We start from the raw sequence: 19044 nt of genomic DNA, 5'->3' as shown, positions 1-19044 counted from the left end.
ACTAAAATGTGGAATCCACTATAATACAAAACTCAAGACATCCTCAAAATGTTGGCTGCAAAAATGACTTTACTGCAGTTTTAATATGTTATTTTTAAAACCAGCATTTTACATTGAATCAAATGAACTGGACTGAAAGGGCGAACAGTGACCCCACCTTTTTGTGCAACAACAACAAAAAAAATACACAGGTAGGTAGGTATCTCTCTCCCCTTTCAAAATCATATCAGGGGCAAATGATTAAAAAGAAAAAAAAAACATCTGTACAGTACTTTTTAACAAAGTCATGAAATAACAGGATTTCTGGCTAACGCAGTCCTGTGTGTTTGTGTGTGTGTCTGTGTGTGAGACGTTGTGTGTTGTGTTTTTTCTCGTGTGTGCCTTGGCCAGTCAGATGCCATGGCTTTTTGAAGGTTTGAGTCCTGCTCCTCTGGATCTAAGCCTCGTTACTGCTGAGTTTTCATCCTAGTACATTTTGTCATTTGTCACCTCCCTTGTCTCTCGAAGTTTTGTTTGATTCTTCCACGTTGCCTAGATCCCTCTATCCCCAACAAGAGTGAACAGTCCTGTGGCAGGGCAGCGCACACACACTGCTTCAGCCAGTCAAGCTTTCTCTATCTACGACGGCTAGTCCTGCTAGCCTGACTGGCCTGCTGAACAGTTCGTACACTGGCTGGTTGTGTTCTGGCTTCCTCTTTCTCTCTCTCTCTCTCTCTGGAGCTCACTTGGTTCGGGTTCGAGAAGGATGAGAAGGGAGAGTTCAAATGAGGACGTGTGAGGGGTTCCTGTGGGGTTGCTGTAGTACCGCAGCTTCCTTGCTGCTGTTGCTATAGCAACAGAGCAGAGTTGGGAACCGCCTTGGCACCGATTTCCACCACAGCCTCTCCGGTCTGTACGTAGGATGGAGGATGAGGAGGAGAATTTTGTTCAGGAAGAACAGAAATAAAAAATAATAATAAAAAGATGTTCAGAAGGAGGTGGGCACTGGGAGAGCAGGGAGGTGTGATAAAAGAAAAAAGGGATACGTTTGCAAACGTCAGGAGGAAGAGAGGAGATTTTTTTGGGATCTCCTGGAGGAGGGTGTCGTTACGGGGAAGAGGTAAAATCAACGGGGCTGAGAGCACAGAGTAATCTGTCTTTCTTTCCAGTAAAAGAGAAGCTCTCCCTCTCCTCCTGCTGAGGGAGAGAGGAGCAGGGATCGGGAGGGACTGAGTGAGGTGGGAGCTCGTCTTTGCCCGTCTCCTCAGTGAGACTGACGGGTGGCACAGGCAGGCCAAGGACCAATGAGACGACCAGAGGAGGGAGGATGGGAGGGACTCAGTGTCCATCCACCACGACCAAATAGAGGACAGTTAGCCTTTTAAGAGCTCAGGCGGGGCCGCTTCCTCGGAGACTGCTCTTCCTCCTCGTCCTCTTCCTCTTCGTCCTCGTCGTCGGGGTAGTCCACCAAACCGACCAGAGCAGTCTGAGAGAAACAACAACACACACACTTATTGGTAGTTGCTCATTAAGCATCATTTACATTTATGAGGCCAGTAAATGTCTGTGTTGAAGAGCAGCTTTACCAAAGAGACAAAACTAGACACACAGTTCTGTTTCTATGATGAAATACATATATTTCAGTCTTCACACACCTCAAATAAACAGTTTTTGCAGTTTCTAAATCTTGAGAGCTATGACAAGTTAACAGTGGCTGGCACAAGTGAGTCTAATATAAACTGGACGAAGACAAACAGATATTGGACTGTACACATTCTGTAGGGATGCATTACCTTCACTACTGGTGTGGCTGGAAGAGCAACTGTTTTGACAGAGGAAGCTGAGCTGTTGTTTGGAGTGACGGCTGGTGAGGAAGGTGGGATTACAGCAGCTTTCCCATTGTTGTTGGCACCATTGGCTCCGTTGGCAGCTCCTGTTGTAAGAGACAATATAACTTATCAATCCTGAATGGGCGGTCGTGATCTAAGGAAAAGGATTTCAGAAAGACACATACAGTAAAGAAGAGTGCAGCTTACCTTTTTTGGCTTCCATGTACTTGCCGTAGCTGTCGGAGAAGTCTTCCTCCATCCTCTTCTCCACAGCCTCTCCATCGTCATCGTCGTCGTCATCGTTGAACCACAACTCCTCGTCCTCGTCCATAGACCGCGCATCTCTGCGATATCTGGAGGAAGAACAGCAGCTTTATTGAGACACAGTTTTCCACGGAAAGACGTGATGAAACTGCGCGAGGGAGTGAGTGAACTGGGAATATCTATAAAGATCGCCACCACACTCATTTGCCCTTTGAGTTCATTCAGTCTGCTGACCTATTGAGTCTCTGGCTCTGCCGGTCTTTTTCCTGCTCGTACCGGCCTTTCAGCCCCTTGAAAGTCTGGACGTACTCAATGGATTCAAGTGCTTTGTAGAAGTTGTCCACAATGTGAGCGATGAGGGACTTGATGTCCTCCTGGAAACAGAAGAATTGGGTCACAATTCACTTTCAATGCCGTGTGCAAACAATGCAAAATAATGCTTTTGAATCCAGGGATCATCTGTGTGTCTACGCACCACTTTGATGAACTCAAAGAGCTCTATGATGGCTGAGTTGAGGAGGTTGTACCGGGTGCCGTTGTCCAGCAGGGCATTAATGACAGGCTCAAACAGGTTCCCTTTGATGATGTAGCGGTTGTAGTACTCATCTTTCAGACCAATGATCCTGCGCATGAAACGCAAGGCACCTTGGACAAAAAAAAAAAAGACAACTGTGTAACCAGGCAGCTGTGTTTGTTTTAAAATCTACAGTGTATTAGATTATAGAGCAGATCCACAGTTTATGGCAGAATTCAGAAAGTAGATTTACAAACAACAGAGCATTTAGAGAAGACAAGAGAGCACAGAGAGGTGAATGTGTGGGTACTCACAAAGAGCAAGGAAGGTGTGCTTTGAGTTCATGAGCACCAGCACTCTCCTGAGTAGGTCTTTGTTCATGATGTAGGTCTTGATGTGGTAGGTGTGGTGCTCCACACAGAAGGTCAGAAGCTCCAGGATCAGAGCCAGCAGCTGAGCTGTCTGGAAGTTGTCTACACAAAAACAACACAGCTACTTCACAACAGGACATTACAAATGCATAAGGCAAATATTCCCCAATTCCCATTACACATTGACTACTCAAGAACAACTCTCTTGAGGAGCTGTTGTTTTTTGAGCTACACATTGATGGCCCACCTGGACAGACGGGGTTGATCTTAGTTGATCCCTCTTGCAGATCTGAAAGACCCAGACAGAATAATCGTCAAATACTCCACCATCTTCCAATTTTAAAAACTCCTGTTCATTGTAAGTCTCTTTTAATAAGTTACCTTTCGAGTTCTTGTCATGTGCAGTGTTGGCCAACAGAGGAGCAGTCAGGACGTGCATGCAGTACTTGTAGAAGAAACTCAGAAACTCTGTCTTCTCAGTTTTCTAAAAGGAAACAACAAAAAAAGGTGTCAAATGTGGTTCAGCTGTAGGCAGGAAAGGTATTCAAGCTATTCTTGTATGGTTGCAAATTCATAACCATCATTACAAAACTGTGTGACAGGTTTAAACTTAAAATATTGTGCATGTGTGTGTATGTTTTACATTGGTGGAAGCCAGCATGTTCTCAGGGTCGATGAGCGTCCTGAGCAGGCCCATCAACTGGACAGCTCCTCCTAGCTCTGGGTCGGAGTCACAAATCATCTGCTTGATCACGACATTTATCAGCAGAACATCCTGAAACACACACACAAACACACAACAGAAGATACAGTCAACATAATGCAGCTTTGGTCCAATCATACACTCACAATGAAAGAGAAACTCAACCAGGGGGAAGGAAGAGGAGGAAATGATTGTAGATTTCCTGAACAAGCTTCACTTCTTTTGTGTATAAATGTCCTACTGAGCTACATGGGACATTTTTAGAACATGTAAAAACATATAATGTAATCTATGAAGTGGCTGCGTGCGTGTTGACAGTGATGTTAAGATGCTTACGTCATCCGTTTGCTGTGGTTCCTGCATGACAAACTCCCTGACCATGGAGGGGCTGAATTCCACCAGGTAAGAGAAGATGTCTGTAGCTGCTGCCCTCACCTGTAGGTCATCCATTCCCTGATACACACAAAGAAACGCAGAGTTTTAACACTCACACAACCCTTTTACCCTGATCAAATATTCTTGGAGAACAGAATAACTGTTTCATATAATTATAAAACATACCATGACTATTTCAAGAGCAGGTAAAATGCCCAGATTTGCCAGAGTTTTGAAAAAAGCATCTCTGTTCTGTGGCTGCAACGTTTGTGAAAAAGCACAGAATTCCTTGACAAAGTTCACCTGAGGAGGAAAAACAGATGGACGGGTTGATGTGAGATGTTAAAAGTCAAAAACCAAAGCATTGTCCTTTGATTGATTTATGGTATTTTACAGTGTAAAATTGATTTCTAGTTCACTCTGAAACAGTCTGATTTAGGATGCAAAGGTTTCCCCAAACTGAATAGATAGTAAATGCTTGGAAATTGAATTATATCCTTATTTACCCTCAGTGAGAGTTTGAAGTGTTGAATGAATAAAACTGCCAATATTGTAGCATGACAATCCAGTAGACAAGGAGATAATTCACATCAAATTCATTATACCAATAGTACAACAAGTCAATGAATATTTAACCACTGTAGAGGAAATAGCATTACACACGGCCAAATGAATCCATATAAATCCATATAACAAGAACTTAACACCGGACACATCTCACTCTCACAGCCACGAATACATGAAAATAAAGTCCAAGCATCAGGTTTCTACATTTTACAAAGTAAAATATTTGGACAATTGTTTTACTCACAAGCTCTCTCCTTTTACTGTCCTCCGTGGCTTCATCTGTGAGCTGTGCAAAGACCTCTGTTAGGAACTTCTCGTCCTCCTGTGACACAAGAAAAACAGGGTTAAGACATCATGACAGTGAAGGAAAAAAATCCCAAACAAAAAGGAGAAATGCAAACGTATAACAGTTTTTCTGAAACATCCAACACAGGCCAACACAGTGAAATCATGACTCCACTTCTCTCATTAGACTGAATCATCCCATTTCAAATCTTTACACTCATTTTTTTCATTTTACACCTGTGAACAAAAACTACCATAATTCTCCTGAGCTGCGTTGTGTATGAAGACATTTATAGGTAGATTATCACAATTTCTTTTTTCCAATGGTGTAACATCAGTCATTTATCAGTATCAGTACCTATGAGTTGTTTTGTCAAACAAGTGTCAGTCAGAGACAGGACAGTGAAAAATTAGGCAACAGCCAAACTGCCTCACCTGCAACATACTGACGATCTCCACCTTGTTGAAGAAGATGAAGGAGGTGAGTGTGGACAGGAAGTTCTCCTCGAACAGAGATGGCGTGGGCAGGATGATGTCCTGGATGTACTGCACCCGGTAGGTCTGGTGGATCTTCTGCCGGAGCTCAGAGTCCGTGATAGGGATCACCTCCTTAAACTTTGCCGTCTTGGTCAAGAATTCCCTGTGCCGTTTAGGCTGAACCAGCGCTGGGTCGTACTCAAGGCAGCCAACCACATCCATGATACAGTCGTCAGAGAACATCACTTCAAAGAGTGCCGCTTTATTGAGGAACAACACACCCCGGACAATCTCGTAAAGGTGATGTAGGCCCTCTCTGTTGTCCAGATCCTCACATACTCTGAAGAGACCCAGGAGTTTCTTGATGTAACCTTCACTCATCAAGGCCAGGGCGAGTTTTTCCCTCCGTATGGGCGAAGACAGGACGGAGGTAACCAGGTCGGCGATCTCCTCCAGTCGGCTGAGCTCGCAAGGAGGCAGCTCTACTAGGTGACTTGTTTCTGGTATCTCCTCAAAGCGCTCCTCCTCTGACTCATCGATGGGGTCCTGGGTGATGTCCAGGGCAGGGTCTTTGCCTTGAACCTAGGCAATAAATAGCCAGTAGATAATGAAATTAAGAATTAAACAAGTATGGATGGATCCCCACAGCAGCATCCCCTGCACATATTTTATATGGCTACATGTTAGCTAAATTCCCTGATGCAACCTGAGGTCAAGGTAGCAGGGGGTCAAACAGCCAACCAAGGAACCAGGCGCCAGTGCACTCTACCTTCTGAACAATGACCATCTCGCCTAACTGTGTGATAAACAAAATCACAAATATGGTAAAATTGGATACTCCTTACCTGACAAATCTTCTCCCAGATCTCATCACAGCCAGCCTTTTCTTGGAAACTGAGGGCAAGGTCATAGTTGTCTGCTTCTGACCAGACAATCAGTGTGTCCTGGTAAAAAAAAAAAAGGGCAAAGAAACATCAACAACTATGCAAAAAGAAATGTTTCAAAGTTATTGCAGGACACTCACATGCACCCTATTACATACTTTAAGCACACTTCAAAAAGAGCAATACTTTGTTTATAAACTAAACAAAAAAATCTAATGCCACAGACATGTAAGAGCATGGAAATAACTCATTTAAACGCTGGATTAGACCACTCTGTCTTCAATATCTGAACATTCATTTTTGATCTGGTATTTTGTGCTATGTGATAAATAGCTGTAAAAGATCTGTCTGAATTAAAGCAATCTGATAGAACTGTAATTACTTATGATGTGATCTGCGCATTCCTCGTGTTCCAGTTATACAATCACCATAGACCTGGATTTTCCATTATTTGCACTTCATCACCGCAGCAACAACTGTCCAGAAATTAAGTCTCATTGTTGAATTTACGTGTCACTCCAATCCACCGGGTATGTAGTGCATGCATGCCTTTTGTGGCTGATCCAGACTCAGATAGTCTATCCTTACCTGTTGTTTCTGATATGCAGTATTCGGGCTTATCTTCGACTCCAATAGTAGTGACCCTAAAAAACACAAAGATAAGGGTAACTCAACTTTCAAACAGCTGTAAACATTCAAAGCAAAGATTGCCAAATGATTACTTAACCGATTCCTTGGTGAATCTATCGTGCATGAGCAGAGAGCATTTCATTTCACGCTTAGCAGATAGAGAACAATGACGCAAAAATACAAAGTTAAAGCTTTTCCATCAAACGCCAATTCCGGGTACTTAATCATTTTTGCCGTATGAGTATGGCCACATACCGGTTTACCATTATGAGCAATAACAAGTTTTGTACGGTTATGACTAGACTTTGAGGCCCCCCATGCTACAGAGATCACGTCGCCTGCTTAACGAACGAACGAACTTGCTAGCACCAGCTATTCAATAAATTATTGCTTTGTGTACAAACACAAAGGTTATATTGGTTGGAGGCGAAATTGACCCCCCAATGGTGCAGCAAATTTACAAAAACAAAACAAGCCCAATAAGTTAACAGAGTAAGCATAGTGGCCAATTGAAGCATGCTAAGGAGGGTTAGCATGCTAAAGTTAGCCGACGTAACGTCAGTGCGGCTAGGCTAACTGAGCACTTACCGTCCGACTCGGCCTGAACTAACAACGATATTCCCTTAAGCCGTTCAACAAAACTTGACGAAACGTGTCCGGTACCCCGATCGTCCCACTGCCGGTCTTCGTTCAGGGTATATACTTTCACCCGCCGCCGAGTGTCCGACATGGTTTAACCGAGTCGGAGCTAGCAGGCTAGCTGGTTGCTAACAAGCTATCACCTCACCCCCGTCTCACTGTTTTCCTACCCTCGACCTGTTAACTTTGTTTCCACCCGCATGTTACAAAACATGCACGTCTAAGTTAAGTTCTCAATAGCGATAAAACACACCAGTAGCTATCTCATAAAAACATTACGTTTACGATGTGGGAAACAACTCAACAGGAGGCTTAATATCAAACTGTAAATTTAACACAGAGCACAACAACTCCAACGGCGGCCTCCTTTGCTAACGTCCACAGACCGCCATCTTGTAATCCGATCTTGTGTTCTTTTTCTTCCTCGACGTCAATCAAGCGCTCACTGCTGCGGGGTCTCCCCCCTCCCTCCCCCTTCGAGCGCTGTCGTCCAATGACAGAGCCGCAGCGCCACGAGCTCGCTGCGCCACCTACAGGCGGGAGAGGTAACGGCAACAGCAGCTGTTAACATGCAGATGTACACAAAACTGATGCAGTTTTTTTCTTTTTTAAGGAATTAGCTTTACTAACTTATTAATCAAAATAAAAGACACATGTGATTCAAGATTCAAGAGCTTTACTGTCATTGTAAAGTCACCTGGACAACGAAAATCTTTACAAGAAACTGCTGTAATAATAATCATAAAATAATAATATCCTATTATGTTATATAATTTGTATGAATATATTGATAATAACAGTGTATTAATATACTACAGTATTTAATATTTTATAATAATAAAATAATAGACACATGTGGTGTTTGAATAAATTAAACAAAAAATAGCACATTTCTTCTCATTGATTTCAAGTCATTCCTAACCAACTATCTTAAGCATTAGATTAAACTTTTTGCAGCATTAGCCTATTGGACCAGTAACAGATACACACACACACACACAATTAAAAAAAAAAAAATCAATAATTCAAATATTACCCCACCTCCATGACTGTTCAGTTTTTACCCTGTTCTATAAAGGGGTTGATACAGACAGATTATGGTTTTGCCCACCCTGTTTATATCAAGAAGAGGGGCTAAATATCAACTGCACTGAAAATACCATCCTCCAATATTATTATACAGCTCAATCAACCCCCTTCTAAAATTATGTTAATACAAATTAACATTTTTAACCTTTTTACAGAATTAGGCTATTTATTGCAATATTGTTATATTAGACTGCATTAGTTTTAACTAGATGAACTGCTAACTGACTGCATAAACTCCCAATAGACAATATTACATTTTTACACTCAACATAGAGGTGGCATCTTTATATGTTGCCAATTTACATATTATTTTAGGGTTATTTGTTACAAAATGTACTTCCCTGCCCTAAGGCAGAGTTATAAATATCTCTATAATGCCTGGCTGATTGCCATTTATCTTAGTAAACAGTCTACCACATGAATCACTAAGGGCCACCAGCTCCTGGGTAGATGGGTATTTCCCAAATTTCCTGAGCCACGGGGTTATACACGTCATTAGTGTAGGAAACTGTCTCATCACCGTCTGATTAATTTCAGTCACCCACAGGCTAAACCCTGCGCATGTTAAGCCATTGTCTTCAGGGGTCTTTGATCTGAGGATGAGGGTCTTGTGTCTGGCCCCACCCCTTCTGTGAGCCTTGGAGACAGGCACATTTACAGGGGCTTTAAGTGCCATGGGGAACAATTAATCATGTTTAATTATTCATTTTGGAGTAAACCTGTGTGTATTGTGTTGCATTTTCATTTCATACATGTGTGCATGGTATGTTTTTACTATGAGCAGCTGTAAATTTAAACACAACAAAGCAACCAGTATTTCTTTTTTTATTTACAGATGGATCACATATACTGCTAATGAATACGAGTAAATATAAAAAACAATAATTAGACATACAGTATCTTCCACTTTGCTTTCTTTGTCCTTATCTTGATCCTGGCAGAGTGGAGACCAAATATGGAAGTCACATACCACAAGAGGCAGTGTTACCACACATCTGAATAACAAAACCATCCTTGGATTGTACTGTTAGGTGACTGTGTCGGGGGTAAACTAGTAGAAAATCTAACCGTCTTATATGTTGATGCTGTCAATGGCGGCTGGGGTGGAAAATGTGAAAGCAAGACACCATAAAAGTAGGTACTTAAAAAATACAACACCTTTTTTACATCTGAACTTGTGTCAGTTGCTCGTTGTTATTTAGGGGTTTTCCTCTCAGTTTGTGCACATCCACTGGAAGCAGGACACTGTATTTGATGAGATGCAGCTCAGTCCAGTGCAGTTTGATCACGTCCATACCCACAGCAACTGGGTAACTCTCTTTATGTACAACACTGGTTCAGTCTGTGGCAGAATCTGATGCTCTCTGGGTTTTTGGCAGATTTCTCATCAGGACTTTATGTGTCACAAGTCACTGCCGGTTGTGTGGCTGTTGCTTGAACCCATGGAGATGCTCTGTTTCTCACTTAGTGTCTTGACAACAGTTGCAGCCGGAGACTGGAGCACCTTACGTGAAAGTCTCATTCTCCCGTCTGTTGGGTCCCGTCCAAAGTATTTGACCTGTTGATAGAAGAACTCCAGTTACACACAAGCAGCCCAGGATGCACTTAACAATACAGCTTCTGGTTATTGTATACATACCTGTATTTGCTGGCCCACCTCTAAACCTAAAGCACTTGGGTGTTTGATCTGAAGGACAGAAACACAAAACAATGAGCTTTAACTTCAACTAGCACTAGTAGCAGTTTAACATTTTACTAACTCCTGAACATAGAAGATGTCTCGCCTGTATTTAATCATTTTATTGCCTTTGTGTTTGTTTTTTATCTCCTTCTTCAGTAACATTTATCTTATTGTTGCCTTTTTCTATGAACACCAACCTGCCAGTGGGACTAGAGATGGAAATTAGCCTCGGCTACAATCTCATGCATATTTACATGGAAATGTTCATTAATATGTATGTCCTATTGAAAAAAAAAAAAAATCTCAATTTCAAACCTTGAAACAAACTGTCAAATTTACTGACCCGTTTGTGGTCCAGCTGTGAGTTGTGCAGCAGGACAGCGCTCATGTTGGGGTAAAGTTTCACCATCACACCGATGTCCCTGAAGGAGCAGAGGAAAAGCACTTAGAAGACGTTTCAACACTAAAAAAATCTGATTTAATTTCTCAATGTTACTAGGAACATGCACAAAATGTCCCCGTTTACAGTGAATATTTATTTACCTTATTTCAGTGATGGTGGCTGTGTAGATGGCACCAAACTCCAGCTGCTGTTCTTGCTGCAGAACAAAAGATAGAAATATAAACAGATTTAAGTCAATGTACCACTTGGAAGAGCAGACATGAATTTGGAAATGTGCATCCAAACATGCAACTGAAAACACACATACACACAGTACAGTATAGATTTAGGATTTTTTGTATTATGAGTGTGAGGCTTACATCATCTTTGCAGATCTCATTGATGAAGTCTTGAGCTTCGTTCATGGCTCCTGGTGACGGAGCGAACACAGAGAACGTCTCCTCGTCCACCTGACTTATTGTCACACCTGAAGAAGAAAAACAAAATGTGTAGAAAGGGTGAATTTGATTTGAAGTTGTTCCCTGGTTAGTGTCATGTCTGAACCACTAAAGGCTTCACAGTCCTGGTTGGGTTTCTGATTAATGAGTTGAGTTTTACCTGTTTGAGCTTGTAGCCTGCGAAGGTTGTAACCTCCTGGACCAACAAAGCGAGCTCGTCTAGAAACAGGCACCCGGACATTTTCTGAAAGCAGAACAACACTCATGTACATCAGATTATGATCTGTTAAACTCCTTTTTTAAAATAAAGAGCATATGTTTAATTATACTGAAACAACACCTACCGACAAGAGGTCCATTCTCTTTCCTTGTCTCTCTAGGTTTTGCTATACATTTGTTCATGATGCCCAAGATTTCCCTCTTTGCCACTGAAACATAATATTAAAACAAAGGCCATCAAATTAACATAAAATACACACAGATTACTCATTAGTATAAAATGTTCAACTTCACTGTTATGTGTGTTTTACCTGTGGCCTGTTGTATAGCCTCCATGACCACCTTTAGAGGCAAACCTGGTATCTTCACATCAGCCTGGAGGTTGAATGATGTGAAAAGAAAACAGGTGATCTAACAGTTTGGGCAGCTTCCAAAGTACGGTAAGCACTTTTCAGGCTCATGCTGTTTCACACAGAACTGTTTAATATTTACACAACACTGGAAACGGGGCGGATGGAAGATTTTTATCTGTTTGTGTAAATTATTTAGCTTCCTGCCCCATTTCAGTCACAGCGAGCCAAAAAAAAGTTAGCAGATACAAGTACCTGTAAAGCAGTGATGCCCTTGTGTGTCCCTGCCAGTTTGAAGTCCATGTCTCCAAGGTAATCCTCTATTCCCTGTGTAGAAAACAACAATTAGCTCTTATTCTACATCTCTAATATTATAGGGTTAGGGTTACTTTTTATTCAACATGGTGGTGATAAATGATTGGTCGCACACAAGTTATTTTTGATATGTACCAGAATATCAGTTAACAATCTGTAGTCTTGGATGTCAGCAGGTTTCTCTGGGTTGGCCTTGGAGATGAGACCGACGGCCACACCTGCCACAGCGGAGGAGATGGGGACACCTGGGAGACACAAATGTGGACACAGAAGCAAGGTGTTATCACACCGCTGCATTAAATTAGATAAGAAAAGCCATTTAGAGTTGTATAGTAAATTCTCTACGGTAAAGCATTCAAATTTATTTGCATTGCAAAGGACACTGGGAAGTATTTAAGACCACTAGTGAAAATCAAGAGGTTTAAAATATTGTCAATTGTAGCTATAGTACATATGGATTTTTTTTTTTAAAACCAAGATAGGATTGATTGTTTATTAAAACATAAATTCATACCAAGTAATAACAACAGGACATTTGAACAGTTTTACTACTGATATCAACAGGACTATGAGAACCATCTCATGCATTCCCGCTCTGGTACCTGCATCCATTAGTGCGAGGCTGCCTCCACATGCTGAGGCCATTGAAGAGGATCCTGAAACAGAGAGAGGTAGAAAAAACAGCAGCAGACTTTCAGACGTTGTTCCTCTACCGGTTGATGACTGTATTTAAAAAAAACTGTGTCACCACACTCACCGTTGGACTCCAACACCTCAGCACTGACCCTGATGGTGAACGGGAAGTCTTTAGGAATGATCGGTCTCAGAGCCTTCTCGGCCAGGGCCCCTGGAAAACACAGTTTATCCACTCAGTCTCTGCCCATGACGTTCTTAATGTAGAGATGTGGTGAGCAGACACTGAACACCATGAGAAGGTTTAACTTTTTATACAAACCATGACCGAGCTCTCTCCTGTTGAGGCCTCCCACCTTTCCAATTTCATTGGTTGCATATGGAGGGAACTGAAATGAAAGGCAAAAATAATTTTAAATCAAACTTGACATGATACAGAATTATATCTAATAATTTGTGACACTTAATGAATGAAAAAAAAGTGGATTTAACTCACTTCATAATGAAGCATGAAGTTTTTGTCTTTGATGCCACTGCAGAAAAAAAAGACAATAAAAGAAATGAATTAGATCATTTTAATACTTTAGTCTGTGTGGATAATGTAGGGTGGGTTTGTTGAACAGGACAAATGAATGATTGTTTTACCTCAGAGCTGTGGTGATAATATCTGCTTTGACACTGGACTCCAGGGAATCAAATGTGACACTGCACAGCACCTGCAGGGAAAAGCACAACAAGCACATGTGACGTCTTGACCAAGGAAACAGAACAAAAAACTAATTTCATCAAGTGTAAAAGATGCAATATTTTAGTTAGTTAGTAAGAACTGCTTCAGAAATCTCAGATTTGATCTTTGTGCTCTTCACACACCTGTGTTTGTCCTCGCTGAAACAGAGCAGAGCCATGGAGCGGCTTAAACAGGTCTACGTCACAGGAAATGTTCCTTAAAGCCGTCAGTTCCCTCCCATCACACCTTAAAACATGCACACACAAAAGAAAACATTGATATTATATATTGTTTGCATCACTTACACAAAGCATATTGTGTGTCTATACAGATTCTTACCTCCTGTATTCATTAAGCACTAAATTGCGGAAGATTTCTTTGCTCACTGTGTTGAAGGATTCAATAACTTCAAAGGGCTCAGCCTGAGGGAACTTTTCTACATGAGAGAGAAGTTGAGTTGATATTGTTGATCCGACAGATAAGTCCACAACACACTCTCAAGAAAAAGCTGCAACATTATTTTTAAATGCAACACAAATAATGAGCATGAACCAACCTTTTAGGTCCTCCTCTGTTTCTAGTCGAATTTTATTAACAGCTTCATCTCTAGAAATCTGAAGAAATAATATCATTTTTAATCAAGTTTCTGAAAAAACTTTAGCATTCTCATAAATAACATACAAAATTAATGATAATATAATAATTTGACTTCACAATGCATTCAAAAGTGGTCAAATCAGATACCTTATCATATGTGTAATTAGTGAAAACAGCGTAGATCCTCTCAGAAGCTAATCTGCAAAAGAGACAATTAAAAACTGTTACTTCACATTTAAAACAATATGAATCCTATTTTTGTTATTCAGTGTTAAGAAATCCTCAGACTAAATGGAAATCATCATCATCATCATCTAATTTATATAACGTTAGTGCTGTATTTAAATCATACACTCCCCTGAATCACATTTATACCATCTTTGTCACTCTGAAACAAAGGAAAACTGTTTTGTCGTTGGTCTTACTGTCGAACATGTTCCACCATGTCTGCCGGGGCTGCGAACATCTTGACGGGGTTGCGCTTGGTGACCTTCTGTTCTCGTGCCAGCTGCTGGATGGCCAGAATGATCTGCTGCGTGTGTTTGACTCCCACCTTCACCGCGTGGCAGAAGTCCTGCTGCAGCACGTTCTCAGCTGACGCCTCAATCATCACTAGAAGACAGAGAGCCACAGACAGAGCAGATGTTAGATCAATAAGCTGTGAAGTTTAGCTGAAGGTTGCAAATGCTGGATACTGAAGGATCCAGATCTCAAGATCTATAAATGATCATGGAATTTCTTGGTTTCCCTCATCAAACTCATCAAATACACAATCCAACAATTACAAAACGCTCTCGTGGACAAGTTGTGACCTGCACATTCACCAAGTTATGAGATAATAACAGAACGTTACGAGACAGAGTTGTCTTCGAGGCAAATGCAGAGACTGCTTGCTGAAAAACTGCCCCAACGGGAATGTGCATCAGCGGTTTTGCATGAATTTACCTCTAAAACAACTCTGTCTCATAACGTTCTGTTATTATCTCATAGCGTGGTGAATGTGCAGGTCACAACTTGTCCATGAGAGCGTTTTGGAGTTGTTGGATTGTGTATTTGATGAGTTTGATGAGGGAAACTAATAAATCCCATTAGCCTCTGCAGCGTAGCTCTGAGCAGCTCGCGGCTCTGCTCCGCCGTTCTAAAAATAGCTTGCACTGACACTGATAAAAGTAGCGAACCTACTCCTGAAACTATAGGGGTTATGGCAATGGGCCAATTTTCCAAAATGTTGAACTATCCCTTTAAAGGATTATGATGTGTTATGCACAAGTGTCATTTCAAAATCACTATGTTTCTGGTGAGTAATTAAACACCTGAGTTTCTAACTAGGAGTTTTTATAGTGTTTGCCAACTCACCCACTTGACTGCTGGGCGCTCCAGCCACAATCAGGTTCAGGCTGCTGGAACTCATCTCTGCTCTGGTGGGGTTGATGAGCAGCTCTCCATCGACCAGGCCCACACGCACAGCACCTGTAAATACACACAGACACAATCAGACAACATCCCAGGAGTTTACATTGCACAACCAGGACATAAAGTCAGTGAATCAAAACATGTGAAGAGGTTTAAAAACTGTTGTGTGCTCCTCACCTATTGGTCCGTTCCAGGGGATGTCAGACAGAGCCAGAGCAGCTGAAGCTTTAATGGAAGAACATATTGTTTTAGTAAACAATCTGTAAAGCTAAACTCTGCTGAAAACACAGACACTGAGATTTAACTCACCTGCATTAATAGCCAGCACATCTGGATCATTCACACCATCCACTGCCAGCAGATTGCAAAGGATCTTTAGGGGGAAAATACATAGTCACATTTATAACATAACATTCAATATCTATATTGTCCACAATGTGGAAATTTGTCTTTGGCTTCACCACATAAAACCACATAAAATACCACATGAAATCACACAATAACACACATTAAATAAATAACATAACAACATAATTGTTCGGATGTCAAAACTGGACCAAGATATTATCACAACGAGATGAAAACACTCTCAACCTGAACTGACCTGAGTGTCATAAAAGTAGCCAGGAGGAAACAGTGGTCGAATGGACCTGTCTGAGGGTCAGAAACATAAAATACAGTGAGTCACAGTACAACATCAGTACTACAGACCTGCAGCACCACAGACACACATGGAGTTCACCTATTAGTCTGCTGGTGAGGATCTCATTGTCGGTGGTGCCCAGCTCTCGCCTCAAGTAGTTGGTGGGGATTCGACCTGCAGCGGCTGCTTTCTGTTTGTAGTCCACCTGTCAATCAATGTGGACATTCAGGCACCAAATAGACTGGATGGACATGAGTTTGTGCAGCGTCATCAAAAAACAAAAACAAAGAAAAAACACTCTTATTTTCTAGCTGGCTGGATTAACACTTTATATCTTCTATGTGACTTATATGATTGCCTGAAACAGACGAATAAACTCAAGGATAACGTACCACAAGAGGCATGAACTGAGATGGAGAGGGTTTGATTTTGCTCACAGCGGTCACCATCACAGAGGTATCGCCCAGCTTCAAACAGAAACACAGACACAACAGGTTATTTTAAAAAAAAGTTAAGTGAACATCAATGACTGCTCACTTAAACCCTACACTACACTTTTCACAAGGAAGCCATCTTTGTTACATTTTTAGGCAACAGAAGGGGAAGTAGAGGATTATTCGTAAATAAAGTATGAGTAGCTAATTACACTTGTAAACACATTTTTTTTCTTTTCTTTTTTTTTTACCTGTACGACAGCAGCTCCATCAGCAAACCTGGCAAACTTCCCCGAAGATATTTCAAGTTTCCTAGAAAAATAAAAAGATCACAACACAATGATCCATCGCAGATCTAAAGGCAAAATCATATCTTCAATCAATTTTTCATAAAATACTTCACTACCAACTTCCCTCTCCACATCATTCTAGTAGGCCTATTGAACTATTACTGTTTACTAATAACCATTATTGTTAGTGCTTCTGAACAACTGAAATTGCCCTAGAAGAAGATAATCTGTCTATCTTACAAAGCTGACATGTTTAAAATGTATTAAAATTTAAGTGATCTGAAGGAAGAGTGGGTAAAAAAAAATCCTAAATCAAGAACAGAAAGACTATTGGCTGCTGTAAAAGCTGTGATATCTTTTCAAGTGTGTTTACAAAGCTCTGAGTGGGTGTAAATTGGCCCAGGTGTGTCCAAACCTTTGCAATACAACTACACTAACACAACACAAGGTGTGCACGAAGGAAAAAGAGGACACCAAAGCTACGTACACATCATCACACAGGTAAGGTAACACACTCTGGTCCTGGTCGTGAACCGACAGGCCACTGATACAGAGAACAGAAGCTGGGAAAGTCAACTCACTTTTCTCCAAGGTCCACTCCCACTCTGCGTGAGTGTGCGTGGCTGCTGTAAACGCTGTGGTGACACGAGCGGACGTGCAGGCGGGCGCACAGAGGCCCCAGCCGGAGCAGGTACCTCATATCTGGGCAAACAAGTGGGGAAAAACTACGATCCGGGTGCCTTTTACAATTTAGAAATACGCATGGGGGCTTCCATGACAGTTCGTCACGTGTACGGAATGACGTTGCGGAGCCGCGACTTCTGATTGGACCGACAGGGTTGAAGGTGTAACATCAAAAGATGTCCGTTTCTCTCGATGCAATAGTTCCGCTTAAAGTGTAGCTCTTTTACCCATACCATAGTATTTGTCTCAATATTATATTTTTCATAAACAATGCGTGCATGTAAAAACCTGTCAATATAGAAAAATATAAACAAGTGCAAAAAATAAATGTGATAAATGTAAGAAATGTCTTGCCACTGTCACATCTAAGAATTTATATTTCATCAATTGTCATGTGCACAAACTTGATTTATTTTACAGGTTTACAAAGAATGATTTACAATAACCAATTCCAGAATTATTTTTACACTTTAAAAGTCCCAATTTGGCCCTTATAAGGTATGGGGCTTAATCATGCACATGGCCTACGGTGGGTTCTGTCATCTACATGAAAACATCTAATTACACTAAACAAACTGGATTATTGAAATGCAAACAAGTACATTTAAAGAAGCCCTTGAGAAAACATATACTGCAAAAAAAAAAAAAAAAAATTAAAAACTTTGTTCAGGCGCAACCAGAAGTGAATGAAACAGTGTCCAACAAAATCATCTTGGTCCGAGCACAACTGAGAAGTTTATTTAATTTATTTTATTCTAAATGAAAATAAAAATGTGAAAGAAGAGAAATGTGAAAGTTTCCAAATCATTTTCCACATTACTACACTTAAATTTCTTAGAAGACATTTAATGCATTTAATGCATTGAAGTAATTAGTGTAAATGTAGGCCTATGTCGCAAAAGCCACTTGTCAAAGGTTTTTATTTTCCCATCTTACATTGTGACCAGTAGGTGTCACTGTGGTGACATGAAGCCTCAAGAGCTGTTTTCTTTATAGTCAGGTGCAAATATGACTTGACCCTAAAAAAATTCTAACAAAAGGTTTCTCAGTTGTTTTTTTTATAGTATTAGATGTCCTCAATAACATACTAAAAGTTTACCAAAATTTGACCACTAGAAAGGTGTTATTTTCAAGATGGCGTCCAAGATGGATAGGAAGCATGAGGAGACACCACAGGTGAATAGGGTAAAATTTTTAACTAACAGATATCACCATGAAACTTCCCAAGTTTATCACTTCCATTAAGTCAAATATTTTTTGTATTACAAGTTTTGTCAAATTGTATGTTTAAATATGTAAATTAGGCAATATCTCATTAAATATGCGCTAATTTGCATATCCGAAATCTGAACAATGGATAAAAGCCACTTTCAAAATTCTTGTTTTATTTTGTTGACATACTAGAGTCAGAAGTTTTTACAGAGGGGATTTTGGATATCTCTCTTTATCACTCTGTAAATGAGAAAATACTGTCACCAGCCCTAAAAATTCAAGTTGGTCGTGTTTTTAGGAGTAAAATGTTGTATAAATCAGGCTATGAATGATATATCAACAATCCCCTCTGTAAAAACTTTCAGAATATAGAAAGGGATCAAACTGGAAGGTTTGGTGT

The 19044-nt window shown here is 40.8% G+C and overlaps 2 protein-coding genes across 2 annotated transcripts; both read right to left on the bottom strand.

The window, feature by feature from the left end:
• Positions 1-51: 51 nt before the first annotated feature.
• On the bottom strand, positions 52-7925 carry ppp4r3b (protein phosphatase 4, regulatory subunit 3B). The gene is made up of 16 exons (XM_085799568.1): positions 7467-7925; positions 6837-6892; positions 6210-6308; positions 5323-5946; positions 4847-4924; positions 4222-4338; positions 3997-4113; positions 3601-3732; positions 3339-3441; positions 3205-3246; positions 2901-3059; positions 2548-2717; positions 2307-2446; positions 2016-2161; positions 1773-1912; positions 52-1465 (listed from the first exon to the last, which is right to left on the bottom strand). Exons 1-16 carry the CDS (start codon positions 7606-7608, stop codon positions 1361-1363), a joined length of 2370 nt encoding a protein of 789 aa, XP_085655694.1. The 5' UTR covers positions 7609-7925; the 3' UTR covers positions 52-1360.
• Positions 7926-9422: 1497 nt separating this feature from the next.
• Positions 9423-17541, bottom strand: pnpt1 (polyribonucleotide nucleotidyltransferase 1). The gene is made up of 28 exons (XM_085799567.1): positions 17330-17541; positions 16710-16770; positions 16417-16491; positions 16124-16229; positions 15986-16035; positions 15691-15754; positions 15559-15606; positions 15325-15438; positions 14394-14580; positions 14116-14167; positions 13928-13985; positions 13711-13807; positions 13515-13617; positions 13290-13360; positions 13141-13177; positions 12967-13033; positions 12769-12858; positions 12614-12667; positions 12147-12256; positions 11952-12023; positions 11658-11721; positions 11472-11555; positions 11288-11371; positions 11050-11156; positions 10831-10886; positions 10631-10709; positions 10246-10293; positions 9423-10164 (listed from the first exon to the last, which is right to left on the bottom strand). The coding sequence occupies exons 1-28, from the start codon at positions 17446-17448 to the stop codon at positions 10009-10011; spliced, it is 2313 nt and encodes a 770-aa protein (XP_085655693.1). The 5' UTR covers positions 17449-17541; the 3' UTR covers positions 9423-10008.
• Between the last annotated feature and the right edge of the window lie 1503 nt (positions 17542-19044).

This window comes from Trachurus japonicus, chromosome 15 (genome assembly GCF_045865225.1).
Source record: "Trachurus japonicus isolate A0001 chromosome 15, Traja_1.0".
In the NCBI taxonomy this organism is placed as follows: domain Eukaryota; kingdom Metazoa; phylum Chordata; class Actinopteri; order Carangiformes; family Carangidae; genus Trachurus; species Trachurus japonicus.
Note: the sequence above shows the minus strand (reverse complement) of the source record. Positions and strands in the feature narration are given on the sequence as shown.